This window comes from Achroia grisella, unplaced genomic scaffold (assembly GCF_030625045.1).
Source record: "Achroia grisella isolate CSIRO2021 unplaced genomic scaffold, CSIRO_AGI_Agris_v1 utg2786, whole genome shotgun sequence".
NCBI classification, from domain to species: domain Eukaryota; kingdom Metazoa; phylum Arthropoda; class Insecta; order Lepidoptera; family Pyralidae; genus Achroia; species Achroia grisella.
Window position 1 is genome coordinate 2,497,864 of NW_026712766.1, and position 16,797 is coordinate 2,514,660.

A 16,797-nucleotide genomic window follows, 5' to 3' on the forward strand; every position below is an offset into this window, starting at 1 on the left:
CATCTTATCATCCTCCACTGATGCCAGCGTAAACCGTTAGCGCAGGCGGGTGCATGCACTATCATCCATAAAAAAAACTATTTAATACTAGCATTTACCCGCGGCTTCGTATAACTTAATTACTGGCTGATAGATGGTGCTGAAGTAGCAAAATTTTGCTTTTTTTTAATAAAAATGTCCAATCTATGTTCATTCTAATAACATGTGTACAAAATTTCATGATGATCGGTTCAGTAGTTTTTGCGTGAAAGCCTAACAAACATGCCTACCTTCACATTTATAATATTAGTAACGATGTGTCCACCTCAAACGACCAATTTAAAATCAATAATTTATTTGTTAATTTTGCTATTGCGATACAGTAATTGTACAAATGTACAATACAATTACAAAAACGTAATCCAGTAAACCGCTCCCTATTGTAGAGGTCACGTAGGGCTTATCCCTGGCCTTACGTTTGACCCCCAGCACAATTAAATTAACTGATATATCACTGCGATATGCATGTAAGTGTAACTAATATTATAAATGCTAAATATTCTATATATAAAATGGATTGCTGTTCGTAAGTTTGGCTATAATTCGAGAACGGCTGAACCGATTTGGCTGATTTTAGTCTTAAAATATTCGTGGATGTCCAGGGAACGTTTAAACGGTGATAAAATGAACAAATTGCATGGAGACTAGTAAAAACAACAATTATATTTTCCCATACAAACATATTGCTGATACCTGTCAAACAGGGTGCGTTCAAAAATGTATTGCGTAACTAAACATCAAAAAACCTTTGATATATTTAATTTTGAGGCGGAACAGATTTCGCGGGGCCAGCTAGTTAGTAATAAAGATTGTTTGTTATCCTTTCATGCCTAAACTGTTAATTCGATTATGATGAATTTTGGTGTACCAATAGAAGACGACTGAAGACGGTTATGCTACTTTTTCTCGTGAACAAAATTATAGAGGTTAAACACTTATATTTTTTTGGTAAAGGAGTGAGTAATTTTTTATGATACTTAGTGAAACTGTGGCGAACAGGATAAAACAAATTAAAATCGACAGATAGGTGACAAATGTAACAATTTAATGACAATTATATCAGAAAATACAGATTAATTTAAAAACTAATTCTAAGAACTGTTTCTATATTGAAATAGCCTTCCGCCGAATAAGCGAAGTTAAAAGAAATTTTTTGCGTATCAAAGTTTATGTCATATTTTTCTACAATAAACAAAATATTCCAATTCTTTTAAATAGACTCCTGTAAACAAAATTGTCACTCCACTCAATAATACATGGAGTAAAAATTACTAGTTTTACTCCTTCGCGAAATTATATTTTTTCAGCCTATAGTTAAATAAATAACCTTGGACAATTAGCACAGTGCCATCTAGTCTCACGGTAATCAGAGCTTGTGTTATGGGTACTAGACAACTTATATAAATACTTAGATATATATTGTTTTGTAAATACATACATAATATACATAGAATACATCCAGACCGATACAAAAATCACACTCATGAATACAAATGTTTGCACCGTGCGTGGAATCGAACCGGTGACCACCGGAAGTAAAGTGGTGTGCTAAACTGCTAGACCACCGAGGCCGTCGAGTTATACTAATTATATTCTCTTACAAGCAGCACCAGAAAATGGGATGTGAAATGATAAACCATTTATACCTATAGTTATTTTATCTATACACGTGAACAAAGTAACGGGCAGAACTAGTATGTTAATATACTCACGTGTAACCTCTTCAGTAGCCCGGTGTCGGTGTTAGAGTTGGCCGACTGCTTGGCAGTATTCCAGAACTGCTTTTGAGCGGAGTACCGGTTCATAGGGCATATTTTAAACAGGCAATCTGCAATTAATATTCAAGTTATTTTTCCATTTAATCTCATCTCTTGTCATCTGTTTATTCTCAATAAATCTCATTTGTAAATTACACTAAAATATTCAAAATCAGAATACAAAAACAAAATATGTTTTTTCATGTAGGCCTATTACACTTTCTCTCTTATGATATGTTAAATCTAACATAAGAAACCCAACGCTTATTCTTTTAATGAATTTGTATATGATTCCGAAAAACAGATTCATTTAACCAAAAGCATACGCTATTATTGTCATTAGGAAAACCATAACCCGAACAGAGCAGTCCTCACAAGTTCACGGGTATAATGAATGAGCCAGCCATCAATGCAGTCAACCATATTAGAAGGAGAACAATGACCCGGCCCAGAATTTCAGAAACCAAACATTAATTTATTAGGTTTTCTTTTGATTCCATTGAATAGTTACGTTATATGACGTATTGTCAGTAGTGTCCTATCGAATATTCGGTTTCGGTCTCAGGCTAGCGTTAATTAAAACTTCGGTTTTGACATTAAATCTCCAGAAAACTACGAGTGAAATCAAATTACTTGAGATCTCTGTAATCTTATGCGTTGTCATTATCACTCTACTTTCCGACCGTATCGATTTCGGTTTCGCCCAAATCAGAGCGAAAATGGTTTCGGCTGGACATGATATTATAAATATGAAACCGAGAAACATAAATTAAATTATATAAAATATACCAAGGTTTATTATTAATACGGTGTATTACTACTTCAAAGAAATTAATGAATTCCAGGTCAATTATAAATTCTAAAAATAAATGCGAAACAACTTATGAACCTACTAATATAAAGTTAAAAGAACTTACCACGAAACTTTTTGGGTGGATCATTCAAGTCGCCTGCCTCAGGGCAGACAACGCATCTGTCATCTACCAACCTGCCGAAGATAATCACTTATTAACCTCTGTTCTTTTCAAGGCAAATAAACCACGTAACTGAAAATTTACATATTTTGTAAAAAAAAAACTTTAAATAAAAATTTTGGAATGATCAATTTATGACTTAATGTAATTTAGTATTAAGTGTACTATATATTCTTTATTGCACTCAGAAATTACATTCAAATAAACTAACTAAAAAACTACTGATACAATTACTGTTCTTGCGTTCTAAAGGTTTTTTTTATAATAAGAATGAAATAATAATCTTTCTTTGATCTATTGTTATATTTTTCAATGTATTTGCTTTTAATGTTGGTGCAATAAAAATTATAAATAAAAAATAATATTCAATCAGTCCTTTTTAATTTATTCTATCTTTTGTTTAGTCTACTATTAGTATTTAGTTCGTATTGCCACACAACTTTATATGTAATTACATATATATTCTTTTACGTTTTCTGAAAAAACAATCATCCATTTTGCTGCCAGTTCATCTAGACAAAATCAGTGTTTTAAATGTAGCAAGTAGAATAAAAATATTGCTATTTAAACATATAAATCAAAAGTGGAGAATAATAAAAGTGTTTAAATGAAGTTTATTTGAATAAACATTTATTATATCTATTCCTTATAGTTTCTTCTTATAGTTTTTTGACAAAGATACCTAGGACTTTTGGTAAATTGGTAGTTTGTATATTATAAGAATAATATAGTGCAAATATAAACATTACTCTATCTCGCACATGTATGTAACATACATAAATGTATGTAATTGTGTGCTTATGTTAATTGCGTAAGCGAAAACAAACCAATTACCTACACTGTCATAATTTACAACAAAGAGAACATGCTTGTTATGGTTTAGTAAGGTGGGTAATATTTATGCTTAAAGCGCTACCAAATTATATTCATTCCCATTTCCCATGCACGGAATGCATATAGACTTCCGTGCTATATAAGAAACTAACTGTGCCCACGGTTACACCCACATGGAATCTATAGCTTATGAGTTATTCTGATGTTTATGCTATATTACTGTAAAGTTTCATCAAAATCCGTGCAGTATTTTTTGCATGAGAGTAACAAACATACACCAAGATTTTACAAGTAAATTTATATTTATTCCGTTCTATGAGTATTTAAAAAAGGATTTAAGTAGTAAACATCTTATATGTAGTTTAAAAAAATGTATTTATAACAGTCGTCCAGTACCCATAATACAAGCTCTGCATAACTTTGGACTAGATGGCGGTATGCGAATTCTCCTGGATATTATTATTTTATCTTATTTCCACCTAACTAAGAAACTAAGGAACTAAGCTTTTCTACGCATAGTTAGTTATCTTCATTTATATCGACAGTACTTGGAGAAAAACTCATCTGTGTCACTTTGTACAAAGTGTGTCTCTGTTAAACATAACTCTGTGCATTAACTCACCCTAAAGTACTGAGAAAGCCTGAGACGCTGCCCTCTGCGTATAGGGAGACGATATCTCCCAAATGTAGGAAGCTGTCTCCCATGTTGGCACTCCTCCTTTACCCCCACCATGCAACAACACCTGCAGACAAAAAAAATATGTATTACACATAAGTTTTAAGTAAATATGAAAGTATTATAATGTCTAATGTAGGTCACCTTTAGACTTGGGTAAACCGTTTTGGCGTGGATATACACGAGTGAGTTTAGAATTAGCCGGAATTAGTTTCAAATTTAAATAGAAAACAACGACAGTCGTCAAACCTATATACAGGTTTAGCAGCATAATATTAATAATTAGAGTTATATGTCATCCAATATTCAGATAATAAACAGGACAAACTATGCGTGATAAGCGCGTTGATAACAATATTGTGAGTGAAGGGACACTTCATTGTGATTACAATATTAAAAAATAATATACTCTTGACTGTAATCCCAGAACTCCAAAAGCAATTTATCGACTAATGTCAGTGGCTGATAAGACCGCAGTCGAAATCCCAGACCACCTGAATGAAGGCTAATTTACGTAACTTGTTATTTTTTATGGATGATAATGGAATGGTGTACCATTCTGCACTAATGGTACAAGGTAGCTCCATGCTATTACCCTGGGCTTCACAAAAAAAGCCTCCGTGATCTATGGTTTAGTTTTCTTCCAATGGTCGCGAATTCTATTCCTCGCACAGTAAAAGCATTTGTTTGTTCATGAATACGATTTTTTATATTGGTAGGGGGGTATGTTCTATTTATTTACAAAAACAAATGCATTTAAATATTTCTATCAGCTGTCTAGCATCCATAGCACAAACACTGCTTAACTTGGGAGCAGATGGTGCTGTGTAAATTGTCCAGGATCATTATTATTATACTCCACTGGGCACTAGCCTAAAGTCAGGTCAGTTTACCAACGTGAGGATTCCACTGTTAGCAATGAGTTCACTACTCTCCATTACTAACATTACCATCTCCCCCTAACTTGTGAGTTGTATTAACACTAATTAGAACGTTTCTTTGTAATATAAATATAACTTATTTTAAATCGGTCATTACCAAAATATATTTTATAAGACAACATTAATTCGGCTAATTCAGGGTAGCAATTTAGAAGTACATATACGGCTTGTGATGATCAATTTTCTAAGAGTTTTTCATAAATCCTTACTATTCTATTCACCTTGATCAAAAAGACACTCGTGAATTTCAGGATGACAGAGTTGCCAAAATGATCTTGATGATGGTCTGGAAAATATATATGTTTATGATCGAGTTATAGGAACTGGCCGGCGTTTCGACATTTCCAAATTGTAAAGTTACTTTGAGTATTTGAACAAAATAAAAAGGTAGGCCACTCGGAGAGCTCATCAGCATTGCTTTTTTTTGTCTGAGTTTCTTTAAATATCGTTGCATATATTATATATTACACTAACTAAATAACATGAAACCCCAACAATAATTATTATAGTTATATGAAAAATTTAAGCACGTTTCATATTAACATTACAATTACATAATATATATATAGGTCGAGGTATGAATGGTTGTAAAGTAGATGAAAATCTAAAAAGAGATAGATGGAAGTATTTTCAAGATGATATGACGAAAAAAGCAGTAGATGTCAAGATACTGGAAGCCAAGATTGTAAATAGAGATGAATTAATGATAGAAAAGGAATTTGATAATTAAATTACACTGTTGGCTATACTCACCCTTGTTAACGATACCGCTCATCTTTCATTTCAAACATGTTCAGTACAGTTCTACTAACTTCATCAACAACTTCAACATGTCGCACACAAAGTAAAACAAGTGCAAAACTAGTTTATACCAGAACCTCCTCACATCAATAAAGTAGTAACTGAAAACTAACACCACGAGGAAAACGGCCGAGTAACATAATATCTTGCGATTTTCACTTATAACCATCTGAAGTCTTCTCGAATACGTTTGTGAACGAGTTAGATTTCTGTTTTGTGATTTTGTATCTTGATCATGTTGATTCTAAGATTTAAAGTTGTACGTACATTGTTAGTCCAATCATAACCCAGTTTTATCTAAGGTCCAAATCAGTAGACGTAATACATACATAGGTCATTACATTTTACCCAATGTATCTAGTCCCACGGAAAGTCAGTGACCCGGAATTAGATATTTCTGTTTAAAAGCCCAAGGGCTTTGAGGATAGTAACTCCAACTCATCATATATGTTGAAATAGATATATAGCAGATAAATGACGTAAAGACCTTTAACAACAGTGGATTTAATGATACAAATTAAAACTTAATTAAGAGACAATGTAAAGAAATGTTTAACTGAATGAAAAAGATGAATAAAAAAGTTCGTCGACTTATCATATATATGAAAAATTATATATCTATTAACGAGTAACTCATATACTTAATGTAATTGAGAAGCTGTTGAAGAATCTTATGCTATCTGATAAGAAAAAACTAAATATTATACAAACAAAAAGAAAAAGAATGTATTATTAAAACTTAAAAGAGTTATAATTTTAGCATTTGTGTACAACTTCTGTAGTCCACTTTTTTTTAACTATTCTAATACACATCCCACCTTACAGCTTCACCGGACAAAAATGGGGGCGTGTGCAAAAGGGACTCCAAACAAGCGGAAGAACTTATGAAGCGGTTGAAAGCCAACTCATGCCAGATGAATACAGTCTTTAGTCTGAGGGAACTGATTCGAAAATCTGTTCCGGATGTTGTAATCGAATGGGATGGGGAGTCAAGTAGAGTAGAAAAATACAAAAAAGTTAAGAGCCTGTGATGACAAAGATGTTGCTATTATATTATTAATTGAAAATCATTTAATTAATAAGAAACCAAAAGGAAATGTTGCTAAAAACTATTTAACAAATAAGCGTATAGAACGAAAAGCTAGTAAAATAATAGTTTTTTTGTTTCTAACCGGACATGTCCTGAAGTTAACAAAAAGCTTACGAATACAATGAAATCGATAGTTATGACGTCAAATCTATACTTTGATAAATGATAACAAACGAGATAATAATTCATTGAAGAGAAAGACTCAAGGCCTTAGAATAATAACTAACATAGAATTGTGATTAAAATTGAAACTAAAAACTATATATCTGTCACATTTTGTCTAATGGAATAACTAATGAGTTAGAAGACACCGCATATACAAATCTCAATTCGAAATTTCGTAAATTGTCACTAAATTCTAGCTCTTGTTCTTAAATCAAAGCACAGTGTAAGTTTATGAGTCTTGAAATTAAAAATGATACATAGAAAATGACATAGACATCGAAACTAAATATTACAAATTTGGTATTTAGGAATTGCAGATATTGGTTTACACGTGATCGAATCCGCGGAATTTGTTTCTACTAACAATAACTTTTTTTCAACTACAACTTTTTCAACATTGTTCATACCAACTAATGCAGTAACAGAACCAAACTTTCCATCAATAGACTCTAATAAAATCGGGTGCTCAATCTGCGAAAACATCCTAACACTTGAAATACCACTGACAGGACCTTCTTAGAGAATGATGGGCATAACAATACAGTCACTGATTCTATTTAAACAGGCAAAAACGGCAGAAAACCGGCCATTGTGCAATAAATATTATCTTAGACTAACATTTTTCCATGAGGCTTGTAGCAGATAAACCTAATCAATATATTGCGTGAAGGCTAATCAACCATAGACGGGGCAGTATGGCCTATATATAGAAAACCTTTGGAGCGCGTTGATTTTCTTTTTGCAAGTCAACTGACCTGGATCGTGAAGTGGTTACAGCGTAAAATAGGGTTTCACTTTACTTAGCTTTAGAATATTTTTAATTCGTTAGTGTTAGTTGAAAAACTAATATTGAACTAGGCGATGATGGTTTAACATTACCTTCATAGATTTTTATATGACTTGGAATGTATTTAATATATTCTTATAATGCGTTACTAGACCTGACAATTAGGGTATAATTCCGCGTTTTCTTCAGTGACTGCAGTAGTTTTCCGTCATTGAAACAAAACAACACACGGTTGCTAAGGTGTGGATTAGGGACTAATGGTCTCATTGCGAACGATGTGATGAAACGACCTCAGTGGTCTAGCAGTTTACCACACAGTTTTACTGGCGATGGTCGCGTGTTCGATTCCTCGAACGGTACAAATATATGTATTCATGATTATGATTGTGTGTATCGGTATTCTATGTATGTAATTGAGTATGTATTTTCTATGTAAATAAATTACAAGTACTAACTAATCGTATAAAACAATCATCAAATAAATACAAAATGTGTATAAATTATTTTTTAAAAGCTCCCTTAGTCTTTTGTTCATTTACAACTAGTAGTTGCCCGCGGCTACACTTGCTATTTTTGAGACTAAAGGCATCCTACGTACCGATACTCGTGACAAATATAATATAGCCGTTTAGTTGTAAAAAAGTAACAAATTAACAGACAGACATACTTTCGCTTTCATAACAGTATGGATAGTCGAAGAAATGTATTTCTGGAAATAATAACAAAGAATTTAGACATATAACAGAACCTTGATCCAGAAAGATTTAAACACAATAAAACTTGTAAGATAAATACAATTCTAATGAATAACAAATAATATCCACGAATTAAACTTTAAATCTCTAACACAAAAACAGATCCAAAAATAATTAGACACAAAACTCATACCCTCCAAAAATAAAAAAAACCGTATAACAAATTTAGTATTTGTTCTCCTAATTTATTTTATATCTTCAATTATGTAATTATAATTTATACAGAAGCATAACCAATATAAAATTTTGCATGTCTTCAAATAAGGCGGATTTTATGGAAACTGTGCGCACTACATTCTTCGCAAAATAAACAATTTCATTTCATTTCAATATTATTATTAACTCCTCTAATATTTTTTTTCAATAACTATCACAGTATAAAAAGTAAAAAAAGCTACAACAAAATACAACTAAACACTACAACCGTCCGTAATAGTTGTTTAGAACTAATAAAATATAATTAATTAAGTGAACCCCTTCATTAACTAGCTAATGTGTTGATATTCTTTAAATTAGATAATTTTCAAAAACATCGAAATACCTGTTTATTTTTTACTGGCATTTTTTCGGACGTAGGTACCTGACTTGACGACTTTTTTATATTTGGAAATGTATTTATGTTTTTCTCAGGGATATCCGATATAAAAAAATATTCGTACCGTAACCGAATCAGAGTTTCGGATAATATCGGATAGGGACGGAGCCTAATTGAGACACGTTATGTAACCATATTATTAGCTATTTGTATTTTACTTTTGAATTTCCTTAAAATATTAATATAACCGTAACCGAAACTATCGGATAATCGGAAATAATTTTATAATTTCATTCCTATGTCCGAAACCTATCCGTTTCCGAAATTTCATATCCATAACATCCGTGGTTTTTATGAGTAATTTATTTAATTCTTCCAATAAACTCTTCAAAAATACAACTCATCACTACAACCGTCCGTAATAATTGTTTAGAACTAATATAGTATTAGAATCACTGTATCACATTTTGAAAAACCTGAATACTATATTTCCGCATTTCTTCAGACGTGTTCGTGGATACAACTGAAATACTAATGGTTCACATGAGGTTTGTTTGTAGTTGCAACATGATTTAACGGTAGTGAGAAACGGTCTTTGTACTCGGTTTATTGTTTTTTCTGCGTAGATTAATGGCATACAACATATGGTAATAGGTAGTATTTTGGTACACTACGCAAAAAAATTATAGCTTACGTCGGAATTGTACAGACGTGTACACGAAATATTTATAAAATTGCGAATTACGCGCTGAGAGTTCCGTACCGGAGCATGTTTTCATCAATTTCAAAAAGTACAAAATTTTCATAACACTTTATGAAAGTTTTGTACTATGATATATTCGCTTTCTTTGTATATTTGAGATACGTACCGTACCTTAAATGTAATTATTCAATTTTAGATGTAAACAACGTAATTAAATCGCTTTTTACAGCTTATTTTGAAACCATTTCATGCGCCCTGAAGGTTTTATATTAAGAATTGCTTCTTCACTAACTTTCAAAAGAAGGAGGTTCTCAAATAGTTTCTTTGGGGGAATAAGATTGTTAGTAATGTGGACTAATAATACCATCGTTAGCAATGTACCATGTCAGGTTGACTTCGACGTGGTTTCCCTGGAAACCATCGTGATAAATTTCTTGTGAATTTACCACGATGTGCTAACTGATCTCATTCGCCAGCGCAATTTGTTGGCGCAGGCGAGTGCACCATTTCATTATCAACCATAAAAATTGTTTACTTTTTGTGTACATCGCTAAATGTGAGAGACATTTCGCGATGTATGTCTCTTGCATTTTTGATCTGATTTTGATAATTTGTGTTTTCAATTAACTGAAAAGGTTTTCTTGTGTATTTAATGGAATTAGTGCTAATTGGTGGTTTGTATTCACACACTTAAGCTTAAAAATGTAAAGTAATAATAAAATTATTTAAAAGAGCAACACACAAGTTTCTTGCTCGTTCTTCTTGTGATGAGACAGCTTTCCGAACGAGCGGTAGATTAAAAAAAAATGTAATGACTATTCAAAAGTGCTTCAAGGTAAGTTTATTTGAATAAATGATTTTCTATTCTATTCTATTCTTGTTTTTTTGGTAGTTCAATATTTTCTCGGTAGAGATATGTCTGTCTTGTGGAACAAAATCCTAAATCATTGTTAGTGTTATGGGTGACAATAAAACGAAAGTGTTTTTGTCGAGATCCATCTAAATGAGTTTTACTTTGTTTCATTTTATTTAGCTTCGTTCTGATGTATTGGTTGAAAATAAGATTTATAAAATATAGATTCCTCCTTGTCTTGTATGTCATTTCGGTGTATAATATCCTATACATTTATCTCAAATATATATATAACTTCAGGCAAGGTCTCTTATAAAGTAAAATTAAAGAGATACATGTACGATTTTTTCTATGAATAAAATATAGATAACCAACTGACCAGACTTCATAAACCTAATATTCTCCACCTGCCACACTAACGGTATACGCTGTCGGGGCATCAGCGTATACCGTTAGGCCGACAGGTATATCATTCCATTATCACCAATAAAGAACTACTACTACTACTGCTACTACTACTACTACTACAAATTCGGTTCCTGGTGAACTCACCGCGATGGGCCAACTGACCAGACTCCATCAAACTAACATTCTCCACCCGCCATGCGACCGACGGGTATACCATTCCATTATCATTAAATAGTGTAAAACAATATCGCTGTCGCTGTCTGTCCGTCCCTATGTATGCTTAAATCTTTAAAACTACGCAACGGATTTTGAAGCGGTTTCTTTTTAATAGATAGAGTGATTCTAGAGGAAGGTATATATATATAATACATACACCCGTGCGAAGACGGGGTCAGTAGCTAGTCATTAATAATAAAAAAAAACCTTTGGATATTCGGGGTAGCAATTCAGTAAGTTACACCGGTCTCGCTATTACTCTATTTCTTTTATTAATACTATTTTTATGTATTACATTAATATTATTAGAATTCTGTAATATTATAAAGAGGTTTTGTTATAAGGAAAATGAACTCTAGTGCCATTGCACTGATTTCAGAAATTCAATATTTGAAAGGTACTTTTATTACATTAATAGCTGACCCTGTAACCGTTGTTTTGCCATGTAAATTAAAATCGCTATTAATAAATAGGGAATCAACCCCTAGGAGGGTGAAAATTTAGCGTTGTATGTCTTTACTTCACTAATGTAATGTGTATATCTGTTTTTATTTTTGTTCTTATTATTACAGTGCCTTTTGTGTGTGTGTGTGTGCCTTTAACGTGAATAAAATTTTTATCTATCTATCTATTTATAATGCCTTTTTAAAAAAAATATTACGGGTGAACACCAGTCTCGCTATTAGTCTATTTATTCTAGTAATACTATATCCAATCAATGTCGAGCCCCATCGACATCTCAAGAAGACAATCCACTTCAATGCCAGCGCTTGAGTCTTCACTTTGATGTATATTTGCAACATTTGTTTGGACTTGGAGGTATTGTTTTCTAACTTTTACTAGCTGATTCGCCCTAACTTTACCTGGGTACACAATAACTACTCACATAGCTATAAATTTTCTTATTAATATTATAAATTCGAAATTTTGTGAGTATGAATGGACGTTTATTACTGTAACACACGTATTATACATATAAACTTCCTCATGAATCAGTCTAAGTCTAAAACTAGATTAAAGTCCGTTTCCTAATTTCAAAGATATAAACGAACAGACAGAGGCAGTGCCTTCATTATAAAATTAATTACATTACATCAATACATATAAATAAAATTGGAGTGCCTGTTTGTAATATTGAAATAACAGTTTTTTACTACATGCATATGAATATAAATACCGTACATACACCAAAATAACATTTTTTACAATTTTTGTCTGTCTGTCTGTTTGTTGCGGCTAATCTCTGAAATGGCTGGACCGATTTTGTCGGGAGTTTTTTTGGCAGGTAGCTGATGTAAAGAGTAACTTAGGCTATTTTTATTTTAGAAAAATAAAGTTATATTCCACGCGGATGAAGTCGGGGGTGTAGCTAGTTAAATTATGTAAAAAAAGTTGTTAATAGTCAGGTGACTATGTATATATGTTGTTATAATCATTAAAAATAGTTACTTTTAAATAAAACATTCCAACATCTTACTAATATTATAAACGCGGAAGTTTGTGAGTGTCGAAGGATGGATGGATACATGTTTGTTAATCTTGCACGCAAAAACTCTAACTCTAAATACTCTAAAAATTTTTAATGAAACTTTACAATAACATAGCTTAAATGTAAGATTAAGATACATTAGAATAACACAATATAATTTTCAGGCGGGTGAAACTTCGGCCACAGCTAGTACTATATAATACTGTTTTTTCACGGGATCGGTTCCGCATCAAATTCAGACGGGGATCGAAATTACGAGCCTGAGCCGAAGTTCAAACCCCTAGCAGTGCCCTCAGACTAAAGTCGTATCCGTCAGGGAGGAGTTCGCCTTCAGCCGTTCCATAAGTCCTCCCGCGGGTTTTGAATGCCATCTGTACTCGCCCCCTATCGTCCGGTAAAGCTGCACCATTTCACATGCAAGTTACAAGCAATGCAAATCTTAAAAAGCCTACGTTAATAACGATTCCATATGGATTCATACATAAGTTTAAAAACCCATGTCAATAATCACAGTAAAGCTATTCCTTCAAAGGACCTGAATTATTTATTAAAGTTATCGATCTTTTTAGACACGCTTAAGAAAGAGCGTCTGTTTTCCGCTCCTTTATTTTCCCCTGCATAAACAAGCAATCCTGTGTTCATTATCCTTTTTGCTCCATAAATAGCCATCGTCACGCTATCGGATTACCCATTAGCTGTTTCTTTACCTATTACATGTATTTTACAGAGAAAGATTTTGTAAAAAGTCTTCTGCCTTACCTTTGTCTCACATATTTCAGTCGCGAAAAAAATCAAATCCAAATATCTTTATTAATGTAGGTCTAATACAGACTCTTATGATATGGTTGACATATCATAAGTCTGTCTACCATCAGTTCGGAATGATTTCGAGATGAGAAGAACTTGTAGCAGTTTGTATTGTAAAATATGTTTTGGTTGAACGGTGAAATATGGTAGCGAAATAATAAATGCGGTTATTATGTCGATAATCGCATGCCTCTTATTTAAATAAAATAACATTTATTCAAAAGAGCAGCACGCAAGTTTCTCGTTGTCATCGTGATAGAGTCTGCGTTCCGAATGACTGATAGAATAAAAAAATATGACTATTCATACCAAAGCCGAAAACCGTGCAAAATATTCATGAAACTAAAACAGTTTAATCAGAAACAAAGCGGAAATCTGAATACAAATTTTGACTTTTCCATATTGAATAACGTAACGTAACGTAACCAGTACTTTTCAAAAAAAGCAAACTTTATTCTATTAAACATGGAAATTTCATACAGCGCCATTTAGTTCCAAGGTAAGCAAAGCTTGTGTTATGGATAGGTACCAGACAACTGATAGACACCCAGACCGATAAACACTCATACTTATGAATACAAATATTTGCACTGTGCGAGGAATCGAACTGAAAAATCCTGAGCAAAACCGCTAGACCATAAAGCTGCCTAGTATGTTATATTAAATTTTCCGCACTGCACCTTCGGGAAAGCTGTTCAGTTTCACCACAATTTCACAAAGACTATCACTTGCTTTCGGTTCGATATACACCTTACAACGACAATGGAATAAAAACCATACGTGTTTAGTTATTCAGTTCACAATGCGTTGTGAATATAGCCTTAATTATCCAAAAAGTTTGTGCCATTGAAATATAGTTATTATGGTGATATCATTACTGTGGAATCTCCTTTGTAGGTGCAGGTTTACGGTGGTATGATCGTAAAACTAATATGACTGTGGCCATAGAGACAGCGGTTTTAAATTAGGAACTTATATTTTTTTATAGAAATTTAATAGCATCTGAAATTACAGGATAAGAACCTCTCTTAGTCCTCTGGAATATTCACGGGTCCCGTGACACTCACGGGTGTCATATGACAACGTGATGTCCGTAGTGCTGTTCATGTATATAGGCGACAGTTACTGCTTATGGCATATGCTGAGAGGAGATCTATTTGGTACCACAATTAATGCTCCAATGGATGAATCCAATGAATTGTGTTTAATCATTTCTTTATTTTTATATATTTTATGTGTGTATAATATTTTTAAGTATCTTTTTTCTTACCATCAGTTGAGCTGAAATATTATTACTAAATGGATATGTATTATTATGTTTAATTCAACAACCATTAGCATGTGTGAGACCACGAATGGGTGGTAGTCTGGTTGCCAAACAATCAACATTTCATACTATATCCAAACTATATTCAATTTGTCTGATAATGCCTCGTTTAGGGGCGAAACACGTATCGCAATATGGGTGTAGATACACACTTCCAGTAGCGGTCATCAGGTTTCCGCACTGAATATTTGTAGTCTCACACATGGTAATGGTATCGAAATTAAAACAAAATAATATAAATCCATTGAGCAATGAAAGTTCTTCTGAAAACTAACACCTGATTCGATAAAATAGAAAAAAAATGCCGTTAGGGTTAATAATCGCAAGATTATCATCCATTATCTATATAATGAATCGGATCTATATATTGAACTGGACGGTAAGGAAAAAAATATAATATAAGAAAATTAATGTTCATAAGCGGCTAAAATTTATTTATTTTATTTCCACACTTACATCTATTTTAACAGGTCTTAGCCTAATACAATAGTGCAACAAACATTATTTTTTTAAATAAAATATCCTACATGAATAAACGATTATTTATTTTAATTTGAATTATAAAATCCGCTAACTTCAGAACTCCACACTGGGCATCCGAACAAATTAAACAGCGTAAAAACGAGACAAAGCTCACACATGTCTAGTTATCAGATATAAACAAACGTACGGACGGTCGGACAAGGTACTTATGCTATTAATACGATTGTTTAAGATATGCCGGTGAATTTTAGCCAGTTTCGAGTCTGCAACGCACGTTCTTCTCTGAGAGGCATGATAGTAAATTATTATACTACTAGCTGACCTGCGCAACTTTGTCTGCATTACACTTACTTGATATTCATCATTATATGTCCAATTTAAAAATATTTTTTTTAATTATAACCTATGTGTTATTCTAATGTATAAGCTATATTACTGTAAAGTTTCATTAAAATCTGTTCAGTAGTTTTTGCGTGAAAGAGTAACAAACATCCATCCATATTCACAAACTTTCGCGTTTATAATATTAGTAATATATAACAATATTAATAAATACCTTGGACAATTCACGCAGCGCCATCTAGTCCCTAACTAAGCAGAATACACTATGGGTACTAGACAACTGATAGAATATATTTTTTATATGTACATAAATAATATATATGGTAAACACGCAGACCAAGTCAAACTATCATACTTATGAATACAAATGTTTGCCTCGTGCAAGGAATCGAACCTGCAACTTTCGAAAACGAGGATACATGCATATGCATTATTTTTTACCGAAAATTAATAGATAATATTATAACATGCGAACTATCCCTATAAATCTCTAATCTAATCGAACTATCTCTATAGTCATAAATAAATCGCTATCCATACAAAATGAACGTAAATATTTACGGCAAAATTTCAATTAAAAGTATTGCTATCGCGCTTGAGTAAGGAGAGATAAGAAAAGAATAGACATAACATACATTTTATCTCAAAATGCAGACAAAGTTGTGGATATCAGCTAATTTCTAATTACTACAAAGTTGACTAGAAAACTCTGAGTGAAGTCGAGAATGAACAAACTAGGTAGATAGATAGATAAAACTTTTATTTGCATTATGGCACACACACACACACAAGGTACAGAAAAAGATGCAAATAAG

At 32.5% G+C, this 16,797-nt stretch overlaps 1 protein-coding gene across 1 annotated transcript in view; it reads right to left on the bottom strand.

Moving 5' to 3' along the window:
* LOC131843148 (inositol 1,4,5-trisphosphate receptor) overlaps window positions 1-4,309 on the bottom strand; it is a 54,849-nt gene extending 50,540 nt beyond the window's left edge. The window contains exons 1-3 of the mRNA XM_059191757.1: window positions 4,227-4,309; window positions 2,714-2,784; window positions 1,752-1,867 (exon numbers count right to left, since the gene is read on the bottom strand). Of these exons, the coding sequence (XP_059047740.1) occupies window positions 1,752-1,867; window positions 2,714-2,784; window positions 4,227-4,309 (270 nt within the window). The remainder of the gene's footprint in view (window positions 1-1,751; window positions 1,868-2,713; window positions 2,785-4,226) is intronic.
* Window positions 4,310-16,797: the final 12,488 nt, after the last annotated feature.